At 51.4% G+C, this 27,844-nt stretch overlaps 1 protein-coding gene across 1 annotated transcript in view; it reads left to right on the top strand.

The window, feature by feature from the left end:
• NID1 (nidogen 1) overlaps positions 1-27,844 on the top strand; it is a 68,412-nt gene that overhangs the window by 7,466 nt on the left and 33,102 nt on the right. The window contains exons 2-9 of the mRNA XM_037037349.1: positions 9,033-9,332; positions 11,371-11,597; positions 14,251-14,624; positions 17,416-17,565; positions 20,479-20,730; positions 22,811-23,011; positions 25,200-25,445; positions 26,451-26,594. Coding sequence (XP_036893244.1) covers positions 9,033-9,332; positions 11,371-11,597; positions 14,251-14,624; positions 17,416-17,565; positions 20,479-20,730; positions 22,811-23,011; positions 25,200-25,445; positions 26,451-26,594 — 1,894 coding nt within the window. The remainder of the gene's footprint in view (positions 1-9,032; positions 9,333-11,370; positions 11,598-14,250; positions 14,625-17,415; positions 17,566-20,478; positions 20,731-22,810; positions 23,012-25,199; positions 25,446-26,450; positions 26,595-27,844) is intronic.

The raw sequence follows: 27,844 nt of genomic DNA, 5'->3' as shown, positions 1-27,844 counted from the left end.
GTTTGTGTGTGGATGTCTGCTGTCAGTTCTCCTGGGTGTAGATATACCCCGGGGTGAAATTGCCGGGTCTTATGGTAACTCTGCATTTAACTTTTGAGGAGCTATCTGACTGTTTTCCAAAGCAGTTGCCCCATTTTAGCAATGCATGGGGTTTCCAATTTCTCTGCATTCTCACCCACACTTGTTGCTATTGGGACGGCTTGATTCCAGCCGTCCCTAGTGGGTGTGAAGTGCCATCTCATTACGGTTTCGATTTGCATTTCCCTGTTGGCTTATGACGTTGAACATCTTTTCATGTGTTGATTGCCATGTGAATATCTTCTTTGGAGAAATCTCTACTCATATTCTTGTTCATTTTGAAAAAATTTTAAGATTATTTATTTATTTATTTTTAGATGGGGGGGGGAAGGAGGGAAGAAGAGAGGGAGAAAAACATCAATATGCGGTTGCCCCTCGCACGCCCCCCCTACTGGGGACCTGGCCCACGACCCAGGCATGTGCCCTGACTGGGAATCAAACCAGTGATCCTTTGGTTTGCAGGTCAGTGCTCAATCCACTGAGCCACACCAGCTGGGGCTCCTTGCTCATTTTTCAATTGAACTATTTGTGTTTGTATTTTGAGTGGGTTAAGCATTATGTAACAGGAATACCTCATTAATGAAGCTGTATGTGTCAAGTTGTATAACATCAGGAGGCAAGCGATGTTGGGCCATTGCTCTGCCAGCTACCAGCATTGCGGAGATGACAGACACCCAGGTCACATCTGCCAAATTATGTTTCTCCCTGTGAGCAGCCAGCAGACTCCGGGTGACGGGTGGGCCCATCTGCTGCCCCTCCCCCATCACCCTTTCACCCAGTGCTTTGGCACCCACTCATGATCTTTGCCCAAATCAATGTTAAATCAAGGATTGCCAAGTGGTGTTTCACACTTGGTTTTGTTCCCTGCTGGTTTCCATCATTCTTCCTACATTTATTAGCTGGCATACTTCTGGGAAGAAGAGCTGTCCCTCACCACTGTGGCCTGACACACGGTCAGTTACGTGGACCTGTGGTCATTCTGGAAAGGCGAGCGACGCGTCATCTTTTCCCTCCTATAACCCCCCTCTGGTTTCAAATTAAGGGATTGTGTTCAGATGAAGGAATTCGTGTAATCGAATTAAGGGAGTCACGGTGCTCCAGTGGGCACAGGCACACACCTGGCCTCTGCATCCCAGGTGCTCAGGGGGAGCACGTTTCTCCCCAGAGATGGGGCTTTGGACTGGCCCTGTCCTCCTCCCCCGTCACTTCCCATTCTGGAGTGCCGAAGGCCAGACACCGCTACTCCTCCTCTCTGACAGACGGACAGAAGTTAAAATTCGAAGACCCCCAACCATTTAAAAATGTTGTAAAGTAACCTTAGAAATTCCTTGCGGAAGAGATGGGTAACTGATCCAGGGTCTTCCAGGAGATAGTAACTGGATTAAGTTGCCAACGTTGAGTCAGCTCTTAGCTATTACTAGTAGGTTGTCCCTTATTTTTATCTGCTAACCCTTTTGTTTCTATTCCTGATTCAAGCCTCAGCCATTTCTCTGGCTCTGTGGGGTTAATGAAAAACATTCGTAATTTGTACTCAACAATTTTGTTCTGGCTCTTCTAGTGTAGATCTTAGGTGAGTCTTGCAAACTGAAACTCATTTTTTTCTCAAACGAAGAAGGAGGAGATAGTAATGCTCGCTTTGCTCGGTTTAATGAGGTAACTGCAGTAAAAATGCTCTGGGAACTGTGGTGGGTCAGGTCCCAGGCCCCTCTGGGTTCTAGGCTGAAATAGGACAACCTCCTCCTCGGTTGTGTAACTTGAAATCGATGATTTCCAGGGCTCCTTTAGCAAGTTTTTTTTTTTTTTCCTTAGGCCCTTTTAGTTCCCCAGCCTTTCCTAGCTGTCCTGTCTCCAGCAACTGTGCTGCTATCCCGTGAATCTTTGTGGCTTCCAGGGCCTTTGCTCCCAATGTCTACACTAGGCCGGCAAACACACAGGCAGCACACAGCTTGTGGACTCGAGCAGATGTGCGTTCCTCTCTTGGTTCCATCCCTCTCTGGTCGTGTGACGTTAAGCTAACTCAAGTCTCTTGTTATTTCCTAATCTATTTCAGATATGTGACAAGAGGCATGGTTGTATGAGTTTTCTTTTTAAATGCAAACAGTTTTAGTGAAGGACCTCCCACTTAGCAGACACTCAGTAAATGTCTGTTGCCTTCCAGTACTTCGCCCTAAATTATTTTACCTTAAGTCGCTGCTTCCTCCCACCCGAGGAGTTTGCTTTTGCAACTTCATGTGATTTCATTGTCTCCTCAGTGTGGCTGTCTGCTTTTCTGAAATGCCCATTTGTTTCTTGTTTGTGGAGACCTCCTGGGCTCTGTAACTGCGTCTGTTTCGGGGAAGGCTTCCCTGTCACCGCTAAAGGCTGCTTTCTGCCCTGCAGACCTCAACCAGACTCATTTAAACCAAAAAACGTGGCTGTTGTCTCGTTTCAGTCTGCATTTAATGTAAGGAAGCCCACATGCCTTCTGAATTTATTGGGTAGCTGCGTTTAGACTTTTCCTTGAGGTTCATGCTGTAAAGGGATGAGCCAGAAAGTGCTCCTCTAAGTGGGGACAGTCCCCCAGTAAGAACAATAGCTCTTTCCATCCTCTCATTAATCGAGCCAGGTTGGAATAATTGCACATAAGTGGCTCCAGCTGTTAGTCATGTGATGCTTGGCATGTCACCCTGGGGTGCTCTTTGGCTGCGGAATGGGCGTGCTCTGTATTAAGGGGCATTAAGTTGTTAGTAGCACACGGAGCTGAAGTTCAACTTTGCTTAAGGAACTTCTTTTTCCCAGTGTGAACTGTAAGTGAGACTTCAGGGCAATATTTACATTGGTTCCTATGCTGGTCGCAGCTGTTTTTCCATAAAGAGCTGGTGTATTACTTACAAGAACCTCAGCTGGGCAGTGCTTGGTTACTCTGAGCTACCCAGAGGGAACAGTGTAACAGGCCTCTCAGGAAGACGTTCAACCCACAGGGCTGACCCTACGGTGGGGTGGGGGTGTGCTGGTGCCCTCAGCAGACGAGTCCAGTCGGTTCGGAGTCAGGCCTGAGGCCACTGAAGAGGCACAAAGGAGCTGGCGGTGACCCTGCTGGGGCAGACCCGGAAGGCATCACAGCAGAAAGGGCACTTTGCCAAGGGCTCGAGCTGAGTAGGGGTCTTTAAGGCAGAGGGGCACCCAGATGCAAGCAAGAGCGTATGGGTTAGTGGTTGAAACACCACAGTGAGTTTGCAGAAGTGTATGCAATTTATTTATGCCTGTAAAATAGACATTTTATTTATTTGTATTTAAACATACAAACCAACCAGCCAAATGGGTAGTATTCTCATGATACAACAAAATACAAAACCTATTTTGCAAATACTTGAGTCATAAACAAATGAGAGGTTGTAGTAACGCAGCGAAAAAGGCGGAGGAAGTCGGTGAGGCATATTGTGGCTTGACCAGTCACCTGGACTGAGGTTTTTAACAGACCTCCCAAACCTGGAAAACACAAATAATCCTTTATCATGCACCCTTGTACTCTAAATTTCTATTCTTGAGGTTAAGAGTCTGGATCCTAGAGTTATTCAGAAAATAATCATACCTGATTATGTGTAAGCCGGAGGCATCTTTTATCGTTTGTCTATAGCTGCAAGGCCACAGGAACCTCTCAGATCAGACCTCAGTCACACCTCCCCACCCCACACCCCAAGTTGGCACAATATGTGAATGAGAAGCAGCACATGAAGGCAGAGGTGCACAGGAAAACCCTGGCAGGGTAACAGAGACACTGCCCACACTGAGAGTGAGCTGTATACCCCGTCACACCGTGTGTTTGTGGAGTCATCTGGGAATGGACCCCCGGCTAGCCGGCCCCTGCAGTATGTAGGGGTGTGCAGTATCGCACAGGACTGCCTCATAGCTTTGCCCAGCAGGTTCCACAGTGGCCTCCAAATCACTGACAGGACTTTGCTGGACTCGGATCTGGGGCTGCAGGGGTCCGCCCCGCATAACTGTGGAACTGGGGGTTCCAGGCCTGGTTATTCCTGGCTCGGGGGCACCAGGTCTGCCCACTCCAGGAATGGCGGCTCTGAGTGGGGTCACTGCAGGTCTGGTTGCTCTGCATCAGAAGGTTTCCAGGCATCCCCGGTGGTAGGGAGACGGGTGCAGCAACTCTCAGTTGGTGAGCTCGGCCCAGTCACGCAGTTGCTCTTTGGCCAGTTGTATTTCTGCTGCCTTTCACATTCCACTCTCTGGCTCTGGAACCAGGTCTTACTCAATCTGTTTGTAGCTCTGGTTCAGCATGTTGGAAAGTTTTTGCATCTGCTGGAGGCTTAGATATCGCTGTCTCTGAAATCTCATTGAGGACACAGAGCCTGGCCTGTGAGCCTGGTTCTGATCTTCTGTGTGTGTGTTTTTTTTTAAGATTTTATTTATTTATTTATCTTTAGAGGGGAAGGAGAGAGGGAGAGAAACATCAATGTATGGTTGCCTTTTGTGTGTCCCCTGCTGGGAGTTGGCCTGCAGGGAACCGGCCTGCAACCCAGGCATGTGCCCTGACTGGGAATCTAACTGATCTTCTGTTTTTTGATCCGGACTTTCTCCTCCTTCCCTGTGCTGTCTCTCCAGAGGTGGGGAGCTTTACGCTGGGCCTGGTGAAGGGCAAGGTCAGGGCTGTTCAGAGCAAGCAGACCATGGAGGGAGGAAGAGCAGAGACAGCCTCTGTGTGTCGTGTCTTGGCACATTTGCGAGGACGCCTAGTTTTCCTCAGGCGCTGGGGAAGGTTTCCTGGCATTGGATGCTTCAGGGCAGGGTAGGCTTTGGGCACAAGCCGAATCCACCGGCCTGCTCTTTGCAGTAACAGGGGCCAACCAGCCCAGTCGAGCCCAAGTGTAAACAATGTAAAAGTTCTTTGCAGCCCACGTATTTCAACTCTGGCCTGTGTCCATCAACATTCATGTCAAAACTAACACACGGCCCTATATAACCCAGGTCGGTTCTGAGTAGCACAGATGGGTGACCGGAAAGCGGCGCTGGTGCCTGCTGTGTAGTCCTCCGAGTTCCGTGTCGCTTCTCTCTGGACTCAGTGCCGCACCCGGGTCTCGCCCCGGAACTCCTGATTAGTTGCTGAGTCTGCTTTCGCCCGCACCTTCTGCTCATTATCACAGTCTAGTGCACCCAGTGCAATGAACATTCCCGAAAATCCCTGGTGGGAGGGAGGGGCCGTGATCGGATGGTGGGCATGTCTGGGGAAGCGAGGAATTGAGACGGAACCACGGGCCCTCCTCCTGACGATGGGACATTGGCATGGGCTTAAAAGCCAGCTGCCTTTCTTTGGTAAACTTTAGGTCAGTTCTGTTCATTACCATTTTTTTTTTACAAAAATGCTTTATTATGGAACAGTTCAAACATATGCAAAAATAGAGAAAATATTAGAATGCACTATTGGGAGTCACCAGCTTCAATAAGAATCAATTTATGGCTTGTCTTTAAAAATGTTTTTTATTTTTTATTTTAGAGAGAGGGTAGAGGAGGGAGAAAGAGGGAGACATCGATTGACTGCCTTCCATATGTGCTTTGACTGGGAATTGAACCTGCAACCTTTTGGTGTACAGGATGATGCTCTAACCAGCTGAGCCACACTGGCCAGGCTGTGGCTTGTCTTGATTCATTTCTACCCACCTGTTGCTAATATTTCCTCATTACCTAAATTGCATTATTCTTAAGCAAATCCCAAACATTTGATTTCATTCTAAATATTTCAGACCCTATCTCTTAAAGAAATACTGTTTTTAAAACAAAACTGCAAAGTCACAATCACACCTAAAAATAAGTTAATAATTCCTTAATGTCACCCAACCTCCAGATATTTTGCTTTTTAGGTGATTGGTTTGAATTAGGATCCAGACAGAGAAGAGGCCATGCGTTGCATCTGGTAGCTATGCTTCTTAGGGCTTCCTCACTCTATAAGATCCCCTCCCCCGCACTTTTCTTACAGTGTGTTTATTAAAGAAACTGGGCGTTTGTCCTGCAGGGTGTCCCGCATTCTGGATTTGGCTGATCGAAACCCTATGGGATCATTTAACATGCTCATTCTCTTGTCCCTCGCCTCTTGTACACTGGCAGTTAGGTCTAGAGATTTGCTCGGATTCACGTTATTGGTCCATATTCATGCAAACTCTGTGTCCGTGCCGCCCACCAGGGGAAAGAACTGCAGCGACACCTCATGCCTCGGCCCCCCACGGCTTGCACATGGTCAGACATAATCTCTAGAAAGACCTTGGTGTGTGGACTGAATTCTGCAGGAAATCCCTGCCCCGTGTCCTGGCGGAAGTGAGGAAGGGTGGGGACCAACATGTGCCAGGCCCCTTGTAAGATCTGCAGCTGCCTGAGTGAGTGAGATGGGCGAGGGATGGACCGCATGGTGGGGAGGGCAGCCAGAGCCGACAGAGCCGGCCAGCAGACAGCGAAAGCCTTACAGATAGGAGGTGGAGAAAGAAATCGGGGTTCAGGGAGCCCTGAGGGAGGGGAAGGAGGGGCAAGGACCCTACGTGGAGGGTTAGAGAAGGCTCTCCCAGAGGTGTTGCTTCAGCTGAAGCCTGAAGGATGAGGCAGAGCCTGTCATGTGACCAAATGAGGTGGGGGAGGGTGCTGGTGGCGGTGGGGTGGGGGCAGTACTGGGTGCTCAGGAGGCAGGACACAGGACTGGGGTGAAGACGAGGAAGGGATCAAGGCTGACTCCTGAAGGTCCTGGCTTGAGTGACTGCGCGAATGGCAATGTGGGGACAGCCTTAGCCCGGGGCCAGAGGAGAGGTGGCTGTGTGAGTCCCTTCAGGGTCCCCAGCCTACTCCCTTAGACGGTACCCAGGTCTGACCCCGTGGCCTCCTCGGTGCCTTTCCTTTGTGCCCCCACCCGCCTGTGGAATGGGTCGACGGTGCTTTAAAATGATGGGGAAAAGGCGCGGAGAGCATCACGTGCTCGACAGATGTGTCAGGTGAGACTGGCCCCAGACATGCAGGAATATTGTGTGTCTTCCTGCCGGTAACAGTGTATCTGGGAGAATGAAAGTCTCCTGGGGGCTGGGGTGGAGTTTAAAGCAAAGGGCCACATGAAACTTCCGGGTGTTCTATATGTGACATTTATCTGTAATGTTGTCTTTCTTTATGAGCACAGGCAGTTGAGTTGAATGTGCAGGAAAACTGGCTGAAAAATCATTTTCCAAAACTAATACTAATGGAGGTTATTCTGGTCTTGGTCCAAAGTGTCTGCAGTGCTTCCTGACAGTGGGGTGCAAACTTGGTTCGGAAAGCATTGCTTTGTGAAAATAGGAACATTCCAGGCTCAGATACCAAACAGTAAGAGGCACTGGGAGTCTTCAAAACTTTGGACTGACTTGAATTTCACTGGAAAATAGATTTTAAAAACTAAGTTGTCTGTGGCCCTCTGTGTCACTTCCTACTGGCAGCTGGTAGCTGCTGACTTCTGGTGTCTTGAGAAAGCGAGCCATTTCCCACGCTCTGGGTCCCTGGCCGCCAGTCTGCGCTGGGAGGTGTTTGGGTGGGGGTGGGGCACCGCCAGCTGGGCCAGCTCACCCCTGACCTTCTCTGCAGCCTGTCCGAGAAGTCCGGAACATTACTGCTGCCCCAGGCGACGTCCCCTGCACGCTCAGAGCCCGTGAGGTTGGGTAGAAAGAGGGGTGTGCTACGTCTACTCCCTCAACTCCTGTTCTGTTGGCTCTGCCCCAAGGAGCCTTTTCCCTTTTCACCTGGTTCTCGGCAAGTTGCACAGGTTTAAGTTCCTGTCCTTTTTGTCTGCCTCGTCCTCTCCTCAGGTCATGAGGTCTCAAGTGACTGAAGGATAAGCATGTGGGTGGAGGAGGGAGGGATGTGAGTGACCTAGAAAACCCGCAGGCCTTCAAATCTCCTGGGCAATCAAGTGTCCCCTTTTGCATCGGTGTCCCTCCAACCACAGCCTCTTAAAGTGCAAACCAAGGTGCCATTTGCAAAGTCTTTCCCATGTGATTAGGGATTTTTTTTTAAATTCACAGATTCTTGAAGTAAAAAGGCCAGTGGAGTCGGTTCTGTGTCCTCAGTGGGTTGCACAGTAACGAGATCACGTGCGGGGTCAAAGCCTTATTCTCAGCGTGGCTGTGCAGGAGGCCCAGTGCCCCCGGTGAGAACCGTGATGCCGTCTTACAGGCAGTTGTAACTGACTTCCAGACAGCCGTCCACGCGTGCGGTGATGAGGACAGCTAGCGCAGGGCTGGGCTCCCTGGGTTCACACCCCAGTGTCGGTAACTGTGGACCAAGGGGTCCACTCCCCTCGTTTTCCTCATCTGAAAATGTGGGTGCTAGTGGTGCCTAGTCGTACAGGGTTCTTCTGAGAATTAGGTATTACAGTGACAGCTAGAACATGGTAAGCGTTCAATATGTGTTAGCTGTTACTCCAAGACATTAAATCATTCACCACAGTGACCCCATGATGCCCAGGCAGATTCACTTCTACGGGGCTTACTCCTCACTTACTTGTTGTGTCATTCATCCTCTGCATGAGTCCGTGGGTCCCCATGCCTTTCCGGATGGTGGGCTCCTTGAAGGCAGAGTATGTGTAGTGCCCAGGGGACCTGGTATGTAAGGACTACTTGGCTTGTTGAGTAAATTAATGAAGAGCTTAATAATTGCTGATGTTGAATGGCTCTTTGCAGGATACAAACCCCACCTCAGGGAAGCCTGAGGTTCTTAAGGCACTTGTTCACGGTGTGGGACTGGTGTGTGCCAGCATCGGGGCTGTGCTTCTTGCTCCGCGCCCCTTCTCTCCGGACATCTGCCCAGGCAAATGCACCGATGCTGTTGTCCCAGGCTAACTGTGGGCCCCTGTGGCGGCGTTCTCTGGGCCCCTGTGACAGTGTTCTCTGAGTTGGGTGCTCAGTCACGCCCGAGGAAAACATGATGTCTGTGCCCCTTTAACTCGGCTTGGTTTTGCGCAGGTCACCACCAATGGCCTAATTGCCACGAGTAAGCCCCCGGCAGAGGAAGCGCACCCTGGGCTCTTCCCTCCGAACTTCGGGTCCGTGGCCCCTTTCCTGGCGGACTTGGACACAACCGGCGGCCGTGGGAAGGTGCACTATCGGGAGGACGCGTCGCCTTCCGTCACTCAGCTGGCAGGGGAGTATGTCCGGAGAGGGTTCCCGGAAGTCTCCTTCCAACCCACCAGTGTGGTGGTCGTCACCTGGGACTCCGTGGCCCCCTACCAAGGGCCCAGTGAGGACCCCGCCCAGGAAGGCAAGGTGAGCTCTCCCCCAGGTACCAGTGAGTGGTGCCCAACAGTCTGGCTTGGTCTGGCGTCTGCTACTGTGATGTGCCACAGGCTCTGTCACCGATAAAGACAGGGAGTGGGAAGCAAACTTGAGTAGGCTAGTCATCGCAGGTCCGAAACCTCCAGCACCATTTCTGCAGGTCTCTGCCCCTGTGTTCCAGCGATGTGGAGATTCGATGGAGCCAGTTCCGAGAAGGCTGCTGCAGGGGTCGGGTAGTGGGAAGTCATTTCTGGTTCAGTAGAGACGCTGTTGCTGTGAAGTGGAAAGTTAACATAACAAGGTAGCCCTGAAGGATGTGAAGAAAACACTTGCACCCTGTGACTGTTTCAGAACTCGGGGCATCGGCTCTGGGGTGCAGGGGTCAGGAGCCCCTGGAGGTGGTGGGCAAGCTCCCACAGCTGAGTAGGTCACCTAGACCTGACGCCACTCCTCGGGGCGTGCTCCACTTTTTCCCTGGGAAAATAATTTTGCTCCACCATTACCTAGTTTTTATAGGATTACACAGTAGGGAGAATGTGGAAAGACCCGAAAGTACCATGTTTTGCCGTATATAATGTGCACTATAACCCACATTTTTTAGGGAAAATAAGGATGCTCATTATATGTGGGTATGATTACATACCATGGCTATAATAATAGGCACAACAATCCTATGTATAATGGGCACAAAACATGGGTGCGCACTGTACAGGGAAGCCCGTTATGCACAGCAGAACACAGCACTCCAAGTTACACGGGCGTGTCCCAACATGAGCACACGAAACACTTGTCCCAGCAGCCCTGGGGAAAAGGCCACCCTCGGCCAAGTGCATTTGGGAAACACTACGACTTGACTTCCCTCTTGGTGCCTCTGAAAAGCCCTGTAACAAAGACACCACCTTAGTTTTGATTAACTTTGCAGTGCCCCGCCCTTCGGCCACTGCCCTTTTTCCTGGCACAGAACACCCTGTGGGGAGGTCCGTTGTGGGCCTGCACGACACCTTCTGCTTTGCCACCTGTATCTGTCTTAGCGCTGTACGTGAACACTGCTTAAAACCTTACATTTCTCGAGTTTGTGTCCTCTTCCTCTGAGTGACAAATGTTGGGCCCCCTGCACAGAGCCCCCCGCCTGCCTCTGGGCCTGACCCACCCTCTCCCCCGCACACCCTCTTCAGCAGCTACTGGTCAGTAGCAGTGCCTTGCCCACGCTGTCCCCTCTGCGGGTGCTCATGCGGACTCGGTCAGCCCGGCCCACGCCCACCTCCCCAGTGTCGGCGCACCCTCCCATGGCACCTACGGCGCTGGAGCGCTGTTCCAGCCTCTGTCACCCCTCCCTCGCTTTGCAATGTGTTGTTCACATGTCAATCTTGCCTTCCAGCCTGTACATTTGTTCTCAAGTGCAGGGACCATGTCTCCTTACTCTTCGTGTCCGGGTGCCCGGGGCTACACGGGGTCCACAGGAAAGGCCCTCTGTGCAGGGGACACTTTCTCCCCCGTCCTCCCACCATGTCTGTGAAGGAGGCGGTTCTTCTGCCTCTTGCCAGTGTGGAAACCGAGGCTCAGAGGGCTTAGTCCTGTGCCCGAGGTCACACACCGCGGATGACTGAGGATTGGGATCCAGGCCTATTTTCACCCAAAGCTCCATATGGTCCTTGAGCTCAGGAGCAAATGCTTAACGAGGGATGTAGTCTAGTGTGCTTAGTGGGAACAAACTCTAAGGGTAAGAATTTGCTAAATTACATGAGATTTTTGGGCCACCGTCTGGAGGGAGGAACCATCTATGTAATTTTTGGTTAGTCTTAGGGTCACAGTTATGCGGAAGGTAATCATTAATCCATTAGAAAATGTCATGTTGCCCTAGCCTTCGAGACATTTGACTGGCACTGCCCTGGACTACTGGGCCCTTCTTGGTCCTGGGCTGCAGAGGCCTTCTCTTAGAAAGAGGTGGAAATACTGCCATCTCTGGGTGTTTCACAGATGCTCTGGGCGATACTTGCCTGAGTAACTGAACTTCAACCTGTCTTCCCAGAGAAACACGTTCCAGGCTGTGCTGGCCTCCTCGGATTCCAGCTCCTACGCCATTTTCCTCTATCCCGAAGATGGTCTGCAGTTCACGACAACCTTCTCCAAGAAGGACAACAGACAGGTCCCCGCCATGGTGGCCTTCAGCCAAGAGCTACTGGGGTCACGGTGGAGCAGCAACAGAGTTTACAATGTATTTGCTAACGACAGAGAATCGGTTGGAAATCTGGCCAGGTACGCTTCTTTGTTCTTCAGTGGGGTCCCCCTTGATGAGATTAGCACTTTGGTTTTTTTTTTATTAAGGATACTGTAATGGCATTAGAGAACATAACCTGAAAGTATTCCCTTGGATTGCAATTTTGTACCTAGTTTTTATATTATGTGGTATTTTTTTCTGATGAACTCAAGGGAATATATTCTTAGACTGAACGGTGTCCTGTTTCTTAGGTATCATCCCCATTTGAAACAGTTTCTACCACCTCATCTCCAAGTAGAAAGTCAGGAATACACGTTTTTCAAAACCATCTCCTGCTGTGAACCCAAGGCTGAGAAAACCCTTTTCCCCAGCCTACGAGGCAGGGAATCTGACACCAGAAATGGTGCTCGTTCTCGGGCTCTTTTTTGTACAGTGTGGCAAAAGGGGAACGAACGCTCAGGCTGCCTTCTCTAAAATTAAAATTTTTGCCCTACCAACATTTTTTAAAAAGTAAAGAAAGACCCTCTCCCCCAAGTTTATGTTGTCAAATTGAGTCTAAAACTCCTTTGTCTTTCACTCACTGGTGACTAGTAGTTGCTTAACGGCTGGCTTTTCAGGTGCGGGAGAGCCCTCACTCACAGGGCTGGCCTCTCTCCATGGTGTGAAAGCTCCTGCCGTGGCCAGGTGCCTCTGCCCAGGTGCCCCTGCCCAGGTGCCCCTGCCCAGGTGCCCCTGCCCAGGCAAGTCCCTCAGCACGGAGATGAGGGAAGATGAACCGCTGTGGCATTCTTACCACACAGGTGCCATAGACCGGTAACTTCAAGAACGTCGATAAAAGTCACATAATTCAGATGTGAAGAGTTTTGATTATTTATTGCCTTTGTAAAAATATAACTTATTTAAGTGTAAGTTACAGTTGTTATTTACAAAGTTTCATTGTAACTTTACGTAACTTTTTTTACAATGGCTGTGTTTAATACCGGGCTTGCCAGGTTTCTAAAATTGAACACCCATCTCTCACGAGAGACGTCCTGTTTCTGCGGAACTCTCGATCCCTCGCCCCCTGTCCCAGCCCAGGCTCTTGCTCAGCGCTCTCCCCCAAGTAATGTATGTCCCTTCTTTCCGTTGCACAATCTCATACGCGTAAAAATGGTGCAGCAAGAAGTAGAGCCTAGGGTTCTTGTCTTGTGTTATAGTGATGAAATGGCTTTAGAGTCTGAATCTCATTTGCATTAATTACACTGTCGTTTTGGAGTGTGAAAAGGCTGACTGAAACTGACCCAGATCACACGGCTGGTAGAGATGGATTTCTAAGAAAAACCAAGTCTGTTCTGTTTTCACTCACAACACTTCTGACACCAAATGTCTGGGCTTCTTTCTCACACCAGCCAATTTTCCGACTCACCAGACACCAGCTGGCTGTCCTGCAGTTCAGTTCAGTTGCGACAGTAACTTGCCCCTGGGCTCGGCACAGACCCACAAGGGAAGGGCTCAGTCCCACAAGACACCCTCACTTCAGAAGCCAGTCACAAGTCCCCGGCTGCAAGTCCCCCCCCACGCCTCAAGTCACAGAATTCAGGAAAGCACTACCTTAGTATTGCCAGCTTATTATATAAAGAAACGACTCAGAAACCAGCAAATAGAAGAGGCACACAGGGCAAGGTGTGGGAGGGAGGGGACCCCTGAGCTTCCCTGCCCTCGGGGGGCACGCCCTCCTAGCACCTCTGTTTTTCAGGGCCCAAAAGCCCACCCAGCCTTTGGGGTTTTATTACTGGGCACCGCTGATTAAATCCTTGACTGCTGGTGATGAACTGTGACTCACTCCCTCTCCCCTTCAAGGAAGTCAGGGTGGGGCTGAAAATTCCAAGTTGCTACTGAGTCTTTCTGAGGAGCAGCCCCCATCCAGATGTTATCTAGGGTCCCCAGCCCCCAGCCAATCATTAGCATAAAAAAGACTTATCACTCCAGAGATTACCAGGGCTTTAGGAGCGAGTGCCAGAAACAGAAAAAGTCCAAATACCGTTAACCCTTGAACAACAGGGGCTTGAAGGACAGGATCCATTTATGTGGGGATTTTTTCAGTAAACACGGAATGTATTGTCCTTAATATCATTTTCTTTTCCCTAGCTTACTTTATTGTAAGGATACAGTACCTAATACATAACACAGTAACATACAAAGTATGTATTAATCGACTGTGTAATTGGTATGGCTTCCAGTCAACAGCAGGCTTTTAGTAGTTAAGCTTTTGGGGAGTCAAAGGTTTTGGGGAGATGTGGTTTTCGACTACATGCGAGTGGTGCTCCTGTCCCCTGCGTTGTTCAAGGGTCAGCTGCATATATTTCTTGCCACCCCATGCCATGGGAAGAGAATAAATGGATAAGTGATTCACCGTAGCCAACAGCTTGCCTGCAGTTGGGCACGTGACCAGGGGTTAGCACAGTTTCATTTCAAGGCCCAGCAGTACCATCGAGTGCTCCCCTCAGGTGGCTGAGGGTAAGCCTTTGCTAGTGTGTGTCCTTTGGGACACAGCCTCACCCACTGGCCTGGGTGACTTCAGCTCTGTGCTGACCACAGGTAACCCAGTCTGCCCTCCCACCCTCCAGCCCAGCTGGGTTCAGATCAGCTCAGATCCCCAGGGCTCCTGCATGGGGAGCGGGGGCCTATTTCTAAGTTTGTCCTTTTTCCTAGGAGCAGCAACTCTGGGCAGCAGGGCATCTGGGTGTTTGAGATTGGGGGTCTGGACACAGCCAGTGGGGTGGTGTCCTCGGACGTGAACCTCAGACTGGACGATGGAGAAGAGTATGATGATGACGATTATGCGTCGGTGACGAGCCTGGGCCCGGAGGACGTGGGCACCACATCCTTCCCCTACGAAGCCCCCAGAAGGGGAGACACTGGCACACACAACATGCGCAGAGTCCTGTCTCCCCGCCGCCTGGCCACCGACAGACCTGCTGGGCCTGCCACCGAGAGGACCAGGTCTTTCCAGCTGCCCTCAGAGAGGTTCTCCCAGCAGCACCCGCAGGTCATAGATGTGGATGAGGTCGAGGAAACAGAAGTGGGTAAGGCCGCCGACGTGGCAGTTGGTTCTTTCGTTCTTGGACACTTGGGTTTATGGACCGAGGACCAGTGTTGGTGGGGTGCCATTGGTGTGCATTCCAGGGTGGGTTGTGAGGACAAGAGCCTGGGAGGTGGGGGGAGGGCACAGGGCAGAGCATGGTGGACAGGTCCTGGGCCGGCAAAGGCTCAGGACAGGGTCAGGGTCTGGGATCCGGGCTGCGGGTATGGAGACTGCTGATCGTGTCCTCTTGCAAGTTCCCTCTTATTCCCATTTGTCTGTTTCAAGGAGAAAAGTGCTTTAGAATTACTTTCAAAGTCAGATTTTCTTATTTGTGATTTCTGAGGTCAGAACTATATTCCCCCACCTGAAAAAACATTTTAGAAGTTCCTCTGGCTGTGGACGTGGTTTATCTTTGACATTTATTTCCTCTTGGCTTTGGAAAGAGAAGAGTTGATTGTTTTTCCTCCCAGCTCCTGTCACTTTCAGAGTTGGTTTGTGAAGATTTTAAAATACAAAATAAGTAGATCCTTCTTTTCAAATACAAGCCAAAGCTTATTTACAAAGTCACAGAGGTAGGAGTGAGCCGTGGATGAAGTGAGCCAGCTGGCCTTGGTGGGCTCGGGAAACAAGTTCCAGAAGCAAAAGAAGGCCCCTGGGAACTTGAGTGGGGGCGGGGGGGGAGTGAGAAAGAGAGAGGGGGAGAGAGAGGAGGAAAACAAAGCTGGAGGCAGAGGTGGGGCGTGCCCCACAGAGGGAGAGCCAGGCCCCTCTTGAAAGGTGGTTTTAAAGTATCAGTACGGTGTGTTCTGGCCAACCATATTATGTCAGGTTTTTGCTCCATTTTGAGGGAAAACCAGTATGCTTTAATTTGTCTTACAAAAAACGTCCAAACTAAACTGTGTTCATTCATTTTTGCTCTTGGGTTGCCTTCTAATGTGCACTGGGATTCCTGTAAACAGCGTGGCCCAAGCCTTCAAATACTGTTTATTGTGACTCTGCTGTTCTACTGCGACCTTTTCTGGGGCCTCAGGAAACCTCTGTTCCACATACTCACTCCTTTGCATTTCTTTTGACTCCTTCTGAGTCGTGTCCTAACGATTGTCACACGTTTGTTCTGGAGTATCGCAAAGCAGGGACAAGATCTGGTGGCCTGGACTGCTGCGCTCGCTTCCTTCCCAGGTGCGCAAGTGGGGACCTTGCCCTCTAGTGGCATGATGAGGACACGGGTCCACGTGTCAGGGCTTCCCCCCCACACTGCACCCCGGTTTTCTCCCTGGGTTTCCTGGGGTGGTGCTGACACCCATTAACGCATGGCACTCTGTCCTCGCAGCTGGGTTTCAGGGGGATGTCTCCGGATGCGTTGGCTTGTTTCCTTGCAGGTATTGGGATTTGAGCCTTCATCCTACCTACCTGTCTCTGAAATCCTCCTTTGTGAAGCCCTCGCATTGAAATGAGGTCCTATCTGGCCCCAGCAACATTTGATGGTGCATTGTTCCGTACTAGTAAAGCCTCAATTTGAGCCCAGCATGTGTCTAAAACAGATGTTATTCTGCCCGTCTATCCCAGTTATTTCACTGTTTGTATTAAAAGGCCTGTCTGCTGGGGCTGGCAGTGCATTCCTGGTGTTATCTGAATCGTCACCCTCAGATAGGTGGGTGCAGCGACCCACTGACCGCTGGAGCTGGCCTTGACCCCCCTTCTACCACACCCTCCGTCCCCTCTGGGGCTCACCTTACTATGTCTGTGTCTCCATTGTTTTTTTAATATGTGTCATTTTTAATTGAATTTCTTGGGGTGACATTGGTTGATAAAATTCTAGATTTCAGGTGTACAGTTTACTACACATCTGTAGACAGTGGGGTGTGTTCTCCACCCCAAGTCAAGTCTCCTTCCATCACCATTTATCCCCCTTTATCTTATTCAGCCTCCTCCACCCCCTCCCCCTCTGGGATTCACCAGGCTGTCGTCTGGTCTGAGTTTATTTGTTTTCTTAATCCATTTACCTTTTTCTGAACACCATTTTTATACACTCTGGGAATGCCCTTCTGAGCATATAGGACTAATTGAATCTTCATGGGTTAGACTCTACTTTTATCTTTACTCCTAACAGTCAGTTGTAAATTGAACCACTGTCCCCTCTGAAAGTTCATCCTCTCTTGTGATTTTGAGCTTCATTTGAAATTAATTTCCTCTGGATTAAGTGTAATGAGTGTTAGTTCCTAACTCTAATAAATTGAACCTGAGTGAAAGGCTTTTAGAGCAGGTGTGACTGAGGAATTATTTCTGATCAGTTTTTGAGAATAAGAACTTCTGAGTTATCCCCTGGGGGAAGGGGCAAAAAGGTTTCAGAATACTTGAAAGCCATTAAAATGACAAATTTTATGGTATGTAATTTTGCCACAATAAGAAAATAATAGCGAAAACAAAAATTTAAGGCTTCCCTGAAATGTGAAGCTGTTGTTCCTGAGTGTGTTGGATGGACGCCACACCCAGACTGGTCCTGGGGCGCAGTGGCCGAGCGTTGCTGCAGGGACCCCGAGGAGATTCAATTGCAGCGTTTTTTGGGTAATTGATCCCCGTGATTTCCACACTCCCTTCGGCCCCGCATGCCTTGGGGGTCTGAGTGATAGAGCCAGCACACAGTTGAAGAAGCGCCACACAGGCAGTCCTGTCGCTGAACTGCTTCCCTCGGGGGACGCGACCTCTCCCTGCAAAAGGGGGTGCCCAGCCTGTGCCGGTTGAGAGCAGGAGCCCCAAGACATGCTCACAGGTGCTCTGGGTTTTCTCCGCAGTTTTCAGCTACAATACAGATTCCCGCCCGACCTGCGCCAACAGCAGACACCAGTGCTCCGTGCATGCAGAGTGCAGGGACTTCGCCACCGGCTTCTGCTGCGCCTGTGTCACCGGCTACATGGGGAACGGCCGGCAGTGTGTTGCTAAAGGTACCTGCTTTTCTGTGGTCATTCGTGGGGAGATGGGAGGGGTGGAGTTTCTTTTCTGTGCTTGTTTTGAAATGCTGCCTTTTCCCAGATGCCCTTCAGGCTCTCTGCGCTCTGTCCCTGGTCTTTCTCAGGCTGCTGAGGGGCGGTCCTCTGGGAGGCCCCTTTTCTCTCCAGATCTGTTTCTCCACCAGGGAAACAGCTGCCTACGCTGGGCAGGGCAGAGGCTGAGGTGGCAAAATTGTGCCACCTGGGCCAGGAATTGTCAGTGCCTCTCATTGACTCCCTCAGTTTCTGTCACACCTCTGAGTGGGCACTGCTCACAGACCTGACTGTCACATGGTGGTTAAACCCCAGCAGGGCCATGGCGAACTGGAGAGACCACCGTAGGTGGTGGGGGGGGTCTTTCCCGCCCCCCAAGTCCCTCCGGTCGCCCTCTCCTTGTGCCCCTGGGTAATGGCAGAGCATGCAGGGGACCACAGTTGAGTCTAGCCCTGACCCCACAGTGCGGTGAGCTCCGTGCTGCATCCAGCTGTGGGCCGCCCTCATCCAGCTGTGGGCCGCCCTCATCCAGCTGTGGGCCGCCCTCACGTCTGAGCTCTGCTCCTAAAAGGACCCAGCAGCCTGGTGCTCAGAGGTGCTCAGCCGGTCGTGGAAGTTTGGAGGCTCCAGATAACAGTTCACCCAGAGTGAGCCCTAGGGCAGCCTGGGCCCTAAACTCGACTTAAAACAAAAGCAACAAATACTCTACCATACTGGACATTTGTCCTTGCAGATGCCAAATCACCCCACTTGTCACCGCTCAATTTCCTTATGTTTTTAGTGAGGAAACTCAGTTGCCTCACAAAACTTAGAAGAATTTTCCTGTTTTTCAGATTACCTGCCATAGCTATAGTTGTTAAATCAGCCTTTTAATTTACTTTAAAAAAAAGTTTCCTTCTGAGTCACAATGACATAAAGTGAGTTTTGTGAAATACTAACTTTGGCAATGAAGGAAAATTTTATATCGTTACATTAATTTGGGGGGATGTTTCAAACTTCTTTAATTGTGTTTTCTCCCAAATCACACACCCCAGAAGCACTGAGCCTGTGCTTCTTTGTTTTGTGCTTGGCTTCAAATCTGGGGAGAAGCTGCCAGAATCCACAGCAAAAGTTTCTTCTCGCAGTAACGTCAGGAGCTCCTCCTGGGCCAAGTGTCAGAGCTGGCAACGCTGAGCGGTGTGTCTGGCAGGCAGCTCCGCTGCGACAAGCCGCCCCACCCCGTGCTTTAACGTTGTATACACGCCCGTAAGAATTTGTGGTTTAAATATTTGGTGGCTTCTATGTGGTTTAAATATTTGTTGGACTTCATGTGGTTTAAATATCTGTGGGATTCTTGCTACTTTGACACATTTTTCTAGCTCAGAGTTTGGCTGAAAAAAATTGGTTTCCTTAACTTGGCTTTCCTGCCTGTGTCTGTGACTGTTCTGGGGATGCGGCCTTTCCATGTTAGTCTGGCGTGACGGTCTGTTTGCTGAAATATGCCATGTGTCACGTGGCTTCTGCTCCGCAGTCACCGTTAGCAGCTTGGACAGCAAGGGAGCCAAATGCCTTCTGGACACGGTGGCGATGGCCTGTGCTAGCCGTCTGCCCAGGGTTATTTAGCAACCTCACCGAGAACCCACCTTGCACGGAAGACTCTGCAGAGGCTGGGTGGGGGGTTGGGTGGGAAAGCCCTGTCCCCAGTAATTTCTAACCCAGGAAGAAAGTAAGATGTATGCACTCCATAGCTGGCGGAATTTAGCCTACCTCAAACCTGAACAGTCCAGGGTGACGTACAGCCGTCACTAACACCCAACTCTAGAACATCACCTTGGACAGAACTCTGCACCCAAAAGCAGTCGCTCTCGGTCCCCCCCCAGGCCCCCCTGTCCCTGCCAGCTCTCTGTCAGCATGTTTTCCTGTTCTGGACTTTTCATGTGAACGGACTCAAATAGCACGTGACCTTTCGTGTTCGGCTTCTTTTGCTTAGCTTCATGCTTTCGCGGTCCCTCCGTGTCTCAGGGGGCCCCAGGGCTTTGTTCCTTTTTTCACTAAGCAATGTTCTACACCACGGATGCATCACATTTGCTTCCACTCACCCACTGGTGGACACTTGGGTGGTTCCCCTTGTGGCTGTTACGATCAGGGTGGCCAGGAGTGCTTGCGTACACGTCTCTGTGTGGAGGTATGTCTGCTGCCCTCTGGGGTGCACACCTGGGAGCTGGAATTGCAGAAAGTCCACAATGGAGCCTTGTTCTGAAAGAGCAGACTTTTCTGCGGTGGAGGTCAAGTGGTAGCCTTCGGTTCTCTTACTCAAATGTAAGAACAACTTAATTTCTCTAGAGCTTATCTTTTCCTGATTAAACAACAGTAAGTATATGCAAGTTATAAATATCCGAACACTATAGAGACATGTAGTGCAGAAAGCGAAGCCCACGCATCACCCCGAGTTACCCAGTGTGTGCAGTTTCAGGGGCATCTCTTCTGATTATTCCCACCCAGGGGTCTGTCAACATTCCTTGTTAACGTAACTTTTAAAACAAAAACAGCCCTGGCTGGTGTAGCTCAGTGGATTGAGCACGGGCCTGCGAACCAAACAACCGTGGTTCTATTCCCAGTTCTGGGCCCATGCCTTGGTTGTGGGCCAGTTCCCAGCAGGGGACTCACGAGAGGCAACCACACATTGATGTTTCTCTCCCTTTCTCTCCTTCTCTTCCCCTCTCCCTAAAAAATGAATAAATAAAATCTTAAAAAACAGCCCTGGCTGGTGTAGCTCAGTGGATTGAGCACGGGCCTGCAAACCACACGATCACGGTTCTATTCCCAGTCACGGTTCTATTCCCAGACATGGCATCTTTTGCAAAAGGCTGGTTGCTTCCTTTGGTTCTCTCTCAGGCTCCCCGCAGCGAGTTAACGGCAAGGTGAAAGGAAGGATCTTCGTGGGGAGCAGCCAAGCCCCCGTCGTGTTTGAGAACACGGACCTGCACTCCTACGTGGTGACCAACGACGGGCGCTCCTACACGGCCATCAGCACCACCCCGGAGGCCGTGGGCTACTCCCTGCTCCCCCTGGCCCCCATCGGCGGCATCATTGGGTGGATGTTTGCAGTGGAGCAAGACGGATTCAGGAACGGGTTCAGCATCACAGGTATGTGCCCCAGACGTTAAAATCAACGGGCCTGGGGGCCTGGGCATGAACGGGAAGGGAACTCAAGTCTGCCAGTAACAGAATGAGCTTTTGTGGCTCTGGGAATAAGATGTGGTAAAGTCATCGGTATTTTGTCATTCATGGGTATTAACTAAGACTGTCTAGAACTGTGTCAGACCAGGGGTTCAGAAGTCCCCAGCTGGGCAGGGGCCTGGGCAGGGGATGCCATCCAAATGCTCACAACCCCAGGGGTAGGGCTCCCAGGTCCCTCCTCCTGCTTATCTAGTGGCCTCCACAGTCCAAACCGCTCAGAAACTGGTGTTCGACTTTTCCTCAGTGTCTGATGGGAAGAAAGGAACCCGTCGCTTCCAGCTGATAGACATTCCTCGAGAGTCAGGAAGCCTGAGTCTCCTTGAAGCTTCTTAGAGCTGGCCCTGGCAGGCAGAGCTCAGCCTCTAACAGGCACTCGAGAGCAGATGGTTAGGGGGACAGTCTGAAGGGCAGTGGTGGCCTCTCCCATGTTCTGCCCGCTGGTGCACACTGGAGGCCCTTTCCTGGGGACCGCCCTGGGGCAGAGCCTTCGACCTTCATCTCTGGCCACTCGCAGGACCGAGAGCCTGTAGGCTGGGGCCCAGGCACACAGCCGCTGCCCTGCCTGCCTAGCCCTGCCCACTGCTCACCACCCAGTCTCACTGGAGCCTCAGCCATGGCTTGAAAGCAGGGCTTCTGGAATGTACGCTGTGACCCTCCCAAAGTCAGACTACAGACACCAACTGCCCAAAGTGTGGCCACTGTAAGAAAGGAGAGGCTACCTATTTGAAAAGCGGGGAACCTGCCCATCAGGGATCCAAGGTACGGCCTGATGGGTTTTCTCCCCATTCCTCAGGCATTAGATCGGAGTTTGGTAACCACTCTCCTGCTGGTGTGTACATGTAGCAGAGCTTTGAGTCAGACCAGGCCCCACCGCTCCCCGCACAGCTTCTCCTGGGGCGAGGCTTTGTAACGCGCCCCACCTGCAGCGGGCCGGGGAGTCTGCAAGCTCCCATAGCGGCAGGTCCTTGTGCTGCAACAGTTCCCGGCTGCCCGGCACCCGTGCAGTCAGCGGGCTGTCACCTGGAAGCCGCTACAAAGCGGGAGTTGTTGACTGTTTCTGCAGAGGGCCCGATAGTAAATAGTTTACGCTTGGCCAAGTACTTCAGGCTGTGCGGCCTCTGCTGCAGATAGTCCGCTCGGTCTCTGTCCAGAGAAAGTGACCATGGGTAAGATGCGAAGAAATGGGCGTGACTATGTTCCAGTAAAACTTCGTCCGTGGGCACCGAAATTTAAATGCCATGTAATGTTCACATGTCCTGAGACATTCTTTTGACTTGAAAAAATTTGACAAGTATAAAGTCTATTTTTAGCTCAAGGATTGCCCGCCGATTTCACCCTGGGCCATGGCGTGTTGGCCGTGCCCCACCACAGTGGGCGTGGGCACACGTGGGAGAGGGAGGAGCCAGAGGAGGGGAAGTGCTTTCCCAGCCAGTCTGGGCTGCTGCCCTGCACAGACCCAGGGGGGCTCCGAGCCTGCACCGTGCTGTGCGCTCCGGGCTGGTTCTGGTCCTGCTGACGTCGTGGAGCCCTTGACACCCAGCAGCGTGCCGCAGGCACTGCATAGTTCATCTCCTCTCGTTTCCACCAGATAGACTGTGGCCCTTGTTATCATCAGGAACTGCAGGCCCAGCGGCTTCCATGCACCCAGCCAGCACCCAGCCAGCACCCAGCCAGCACCCAGCCAGCACCCAGCGCAGCTGGGTGTCCAGCCGTGGGCTCCTGCTTTGTCTGCACAACCCTTGAGCCATCCCTTCTCAGATGCTGATTGTGGCTGCGAAGCCGCTTCTCCCTGTGTGTGACTTAATTATGTCACATGGATGTCCCCCCTTTGTCCTCAGGTGTCGCCAGCCCCATTTCTACCAACCAAACTGAAGCATCTGCAGAGGAGGTGTGGTCCTATCACCTCGGTGACTAGCACTGGGAGCCAGGGACAGGCACAAGGGTGGCTTCCCTGATGGCAAGGTGACAGAGTGACTTTGCTTTCCAGGCGGCGAGTTCACCCGCCAGGCTGAGGTGACCTTCGTGGGGCACCCGGGCAAGCTGGTCATCAAGCAGCGGTTCAGCGGCATTGACGAGCATGGACACCTGACCATTGACACGGAGCTGGAGGGCCGCGTGCCGGAGATCTCGGTCGGCTCCTCGGTGCACATCGAGCCCTACACGGAGCTCTACCACTACTCCCGAGATGGTGAGGGGACAGCCTGGCGCCCCCAGGGGCTCCCAGCCGCCGCTGTGACAGCCCGAGCTGCTGCAGCCCCTGGGCCGCGGAGACGGAAACCCAGGGCGATACCTCCGTACAGCCACCCGTCCCGACAGCAGACACGGTGCACACTCACGCCAGAGAATTTAGCACAAACAGAAGATAAGTGTAACTTAAGAGTTGCAAAACCAAGATGTAATTCTTACTAAAATTAAATGTATTTTCTTTCAGCTTTTTACCTACACCCCAATACATATAACATCCCAACATAAATACCTCAACATATTATATAATTTCAAAATATAGTAGCATAACTTTATTATGCTATACATCTATATGTAGTTAACTTATTTTCAATATATCAAATTTATAGAAAAACTGAAAACCCTACAATTTCCACACACTCTGTCCCCAGCTTTCTTCCTCAGTGGTTAACGTTTTGCCGTGTTGGTCACTCTCTGTCTCATTCGTCCGTGTGTATTTTGAGAGTAAGTTGTAGACATCGTGATTCTTTTTTAGTTTATTTTTCCATCACCATTTATCCCCCTGTCCCCTCTCCCACCTCCGCTGCCCCCTCCCCGCAGTCACCACGCTGTTGTCCGTGTCTGTGAGTCCTTTTTCTTTCTGGTTTGATTTCCCCACTCCCCTCCCCTCCCCTGAGACAACGTGATCCTTTATCCCCTAAATACTTCACGTATTGTCCTAAAAACAAGAGCGTTCTTTTACACGACGCAGTACAATGGTCAAAATCAGGAAACTCAACATTGACGTAATACCGCTGTATAATCTACAATCTGGTACACAGTCTTTATTTAGTGGAATTGCAGTTACACCACATTATTATATCTTCACTTTCCCAGTTAATGTCAAATCATGAATATTTTATGGTTTTGTTAAGTAGGCTTTGAAAATACCTTTTAATGAGTTTACATGATGCTATTGTACGGCTACTAATTTAAACCATTCTGTTTTCTAAAAGTTGGTTATTCCCAGTTTCCCCCTCTCATAATGAATTGAAATAACCGTCTTTATCATAAATCTTGACCAAATTTCTGATTCTTTTCTAAGACTCAGTTCCTAGAAATAGCAGTGCTGAGTCAAACAGTAAGAACTTTTTCCAGGCTCTTCCTAAATTGCCATCTAGGAAGGTTGCACCGGTTGCCCGCTCTGCGGCCTGGCAGGCCCTGCGGGGCCGAGGCGGGCGACGGGCAGGTGGGGTGCGCAGCGGGACCCCAGCCTGCGGTTGCCTGCAGGAGACGGTATTTCTGGCAGCCCAGCACGTGGGAGCTGGACGGGAGGCAGCTTACACTAATCTTTTATTTATCCTCTGGCTTTATTTTGAACTGCAGTAGAGCACACAAATATAAAGAGTCTTTTATACTTTTTTTTAAAAAATAGGAAGTTGAGAGATTCATGGAAGGGGTGAAAAGCCAGGCTCTCTTCCGACAGAAGAGAGAGGGAAGAGAGAGAGAGAAGACTCTCGCGTCTCCTTTGAGGTTTGCTCCCAGTACTTAGTAATGTGTCAGGAATTGGCTGCTGAAGTCCATTTACTGTCTTATTTTTAAACTGTCAGTGAATTACTTAGTCTAGGATGATACATAGTAACCACTATTTGTTGCATCCTACATCAGGTCACTTCTATCAAGCAGTGAGCACTGTGTTAGTCAAGTTGGTGGGTCTGCATAAACGGGAGTTGATCTTAATTGTATCAGCCCACTTCCAGAAACTTCACCTACATTATCTACCCTCATCCCAGCCTGGGCTGCAAAAGAAACTGAGGCTAAAGAAGTTAGTGACTGGCCTGTGATCACACAAGTTGTGATCACACAGGTTGTGAGGTCACCCCCAAGGTGTGGCCTAGGAGGCCTATCTCTTCCCAGGAGCCCTGAATCTTCCGGTTGGTTCTGAGCAGCTTAGGAACTTACAGAGAGGCGCTTAATGGGAAGAAGCAACAAATGTCACAGATGCAAATAAACCAATAGTCGCGTGGGAAACCCAGGTCACCCACGGAGTCTCCATGTAGGAGTGAACCGTCACATTTACCTGCACCTCCTGCTGTCCCTTCCTGAGGCTTTGCGGCAGGGACGCTGCTGGCGGCTGCGAGGCCCTGGGCAGAGCCTCTGGGCTCCTCACACTCTCTCCTCTGTCTCCCTGCCTGTGTCCCTCCTGCCCCCAGTGATCACGTCCTCCTCCACCCGCAAGTACACTGTGACAGAGCCCACGAGGGACGGGGCTGCCCCTTCCAGCGTCTACACTTACCAGTGGCGCCAGACCATCACCTTCCAGGAGTGCGTCCACGACAGCGCCAGGCTGGCCCCGCCCCGCACCCAGCAGCTCTCGGTGGACAGCGTGTTCGTCTTGTACAACCAGGAGGAGAGGATCCTGCGCTACGCCCTGAGCAACTCCATCGGGCCTGTGCGGGGTGAGAGATGGCTGCTCGGCCTGGGCATCGTGGGTCAGCACGTCTGTGCTCTGTGACATACAGTTTTTCGTCTCCTACTCTCAGTAAGAAGAAAATGGTGCAAGAATGTCTCCTAACAGAAAAAAAAAAGCCTTGTAATCTGTGATTGTTAGAAACCCTACCCATCCGTGTTCGGCCCTCCTCATGACTCTGGGGTGGAGTGAAGGGTGGTCACCTGTGAGTTATCTTACAGAGCTGGCCATCAAGGTGGCAGCCAGCTTTGGCAGGGCTTTTAAAACACTCTAATACCCGTCCCCGAAAGGAATGTGGCTCAGGGCCCGAGGAAATCTAAATAAAACCTGATGAAGGCCAGGCACACAGGCCGCCACACTCTGCCCTGTGTTGGCACATCGTGGGTGCTTCTGGCTGCGCGGAAGGGGCTTTGGTTTGGGGAGCTACTGTGACTTCCGTGTCAGATTTCACATGGTCCCAGTCTTCACACCCCAGGGGTTTTGCCTATTTAGGGTCCAGGCGTTAAGGGCCTTTCTCTTCCTCGGTCATGTTGGGTATCTCACTACACCCAGGTCACTTCTCCAGCTGGTCAAGTTTGTCGTTGTCTAGCCCCATGGAGCGGAAGTGACAACTGCAGCTTTAGACATCAGGGGTTGGTGCTGTTTTGAAGCTAAATGGCCGGATTGTGACTATTTCAGGGTGTGCCAGAACCACCCAGTGTCTGTCGCAGATTCAGCACAAAAGCAGCCAGAGACCAAAGGCAATCACACGGGTGCAGCGGCTTCCTGTGAAACTTGATTCACAAAGCAGGCATGGGCTGAGGGTTGCGGTTTGCAATTCTGAGGCGGTGGGTCTCCTGCCCAGCGTTTTTGCCTCGAACTTTGTCACTGTACACCTAATTGGACCTAAGTGGATGTTCCCGCAAACACTGTCACTGTACACCTCATTGGTCATATTGGTCCCCTGTCAGGGACCCTGCAGGCGCGTCTAAGGTTTCTGTCTCTGTCCTCACAGAAGGCTCCCCGGACGCCCTGCAGAACCCTTGCTACATCGGCACACACGGGTGTGACACCAACGCCGCCTGTCAGCCTGGCCCCGGGAGCCAGTTCACCTGCGAGTGCTCCATCGGCTTCCGAGGAGACGGGCGCACCTGCTACGGTACAGCCTCGCTTCTGACGTGGCTGGGGCGGGTGTTGGGGAGAGGCCACGCCTCGGGATCCGGTGCTTCGGGAGGGGTGCAGCTCCTGAGACTCATGAGCACTGATGGCGTGCCCCTGGGTGCCCCCTCGGGAATGCTGGGGCCGGTCCAATGCACCGACTATAGGCCGCAGAGCAGCATCTGTAAGGCTCACTCCACGGAGGCGCGAAGGGAAGCTCAAGTGCATGCTGTTCGCAGCCCTGAGAGCCTGACGCCCTCGGGCATGCTGGTGTGAGTTGCTTCATGGACACCGTCTCGTTTAACTCGGCCACTGCAATGAGATAATCACTTCTGTCTTTTTAAAATTATTTTAGTTGTGGTAAAATGCACGTCCTGTAAAATTTGCCATGGAACCGCTTTTAGGTATGCAGTGCAGCGGCATTCTTCGCTGGGCTGTGCAAGCCAGCGCCACCAACCCTCTCTGGAACTCCGTCTGTTTGCAAAAGCGAAGCTCTCTCCCCCATTAAACCACCTCCCCCTCCCCCCGCCCCCGCCCCCGGCAACCACCGGGCTACATGCTATGAGTTTGCCTCTTCTGGGGACCTCGTATTGGTGGGGTTGCCCAGTAACAGTCCTTTTGGAACGTGCTTCCTTCGCTCGGCATAGCTTCGTCGAGGCTCGTCTGCACTGGAGCGTGTGTCAGAGCTTCCTTCCCTTTGAAGGCTGGGTGGTTCTGCAGTGGTGTAAGGATGTGCCACGTGTTCTAAATCCCTTCGTCTGTCAGCCGGCACTTGGGTGCCTCGGTTTCTCCGCCTCCTCGCCAACACTTGTCTTCTGTGTTTTTAATGGCGGCCATCCTACTGTATGGGAAATCTGTTCCTCTTTTTATAGATGGGAAATTGAGGCTGGTCCAAGTGAGCCTCTGGCAGCGTTGGGACTCAGCGTGTGTCCCCAGGGTGTGTGTTACGCTGTCTTCCTGTTGAACTTAGAGTTTAACTTCAACTGTTTTCACATGGACAGCCTGATATTTGCATGTTTGCTGTTAAATTGTACTCTGCCACCGAGGAGCACCTGGATGGCTCCCGACTCGGTGAAGTGCTTCGCTTCACACGGCATGACCGGCTGTGCTTGACGTGATCTGCCACTGTCATAGAAAACCCTCTGGTGTCCTCGCCCGACAGGACAGGTGGCCTTGTGGGCACTTGCCTTTGTCCTGTGGTTAGTCTTCGTCCTGGCGGATTAGCACAGCGGAATGTGGGTTTACTCCCAG

This window comes from Sturnira hondurensis, unplaced genomic scaffold, assembly GCF_014824575.4.
Source record: "Sturnira hondurensis isolate 20B ecotype Veracruz unplaced genomic scaffold, ASM1482457v3 Scaffold0022977, whole genome shotgun sequence".
NCBI lineage: Eukaryota > Metazoa > Chordata > Mammalia > Chiroptera > Phyllostomidae > Sturnira > Sturnira hondurensis.
The sequence above is the reverse complement of the archived record's forward strand: the minus strand, read 5'-3'. Positions and strand labels throughout refer to the sequence as shown.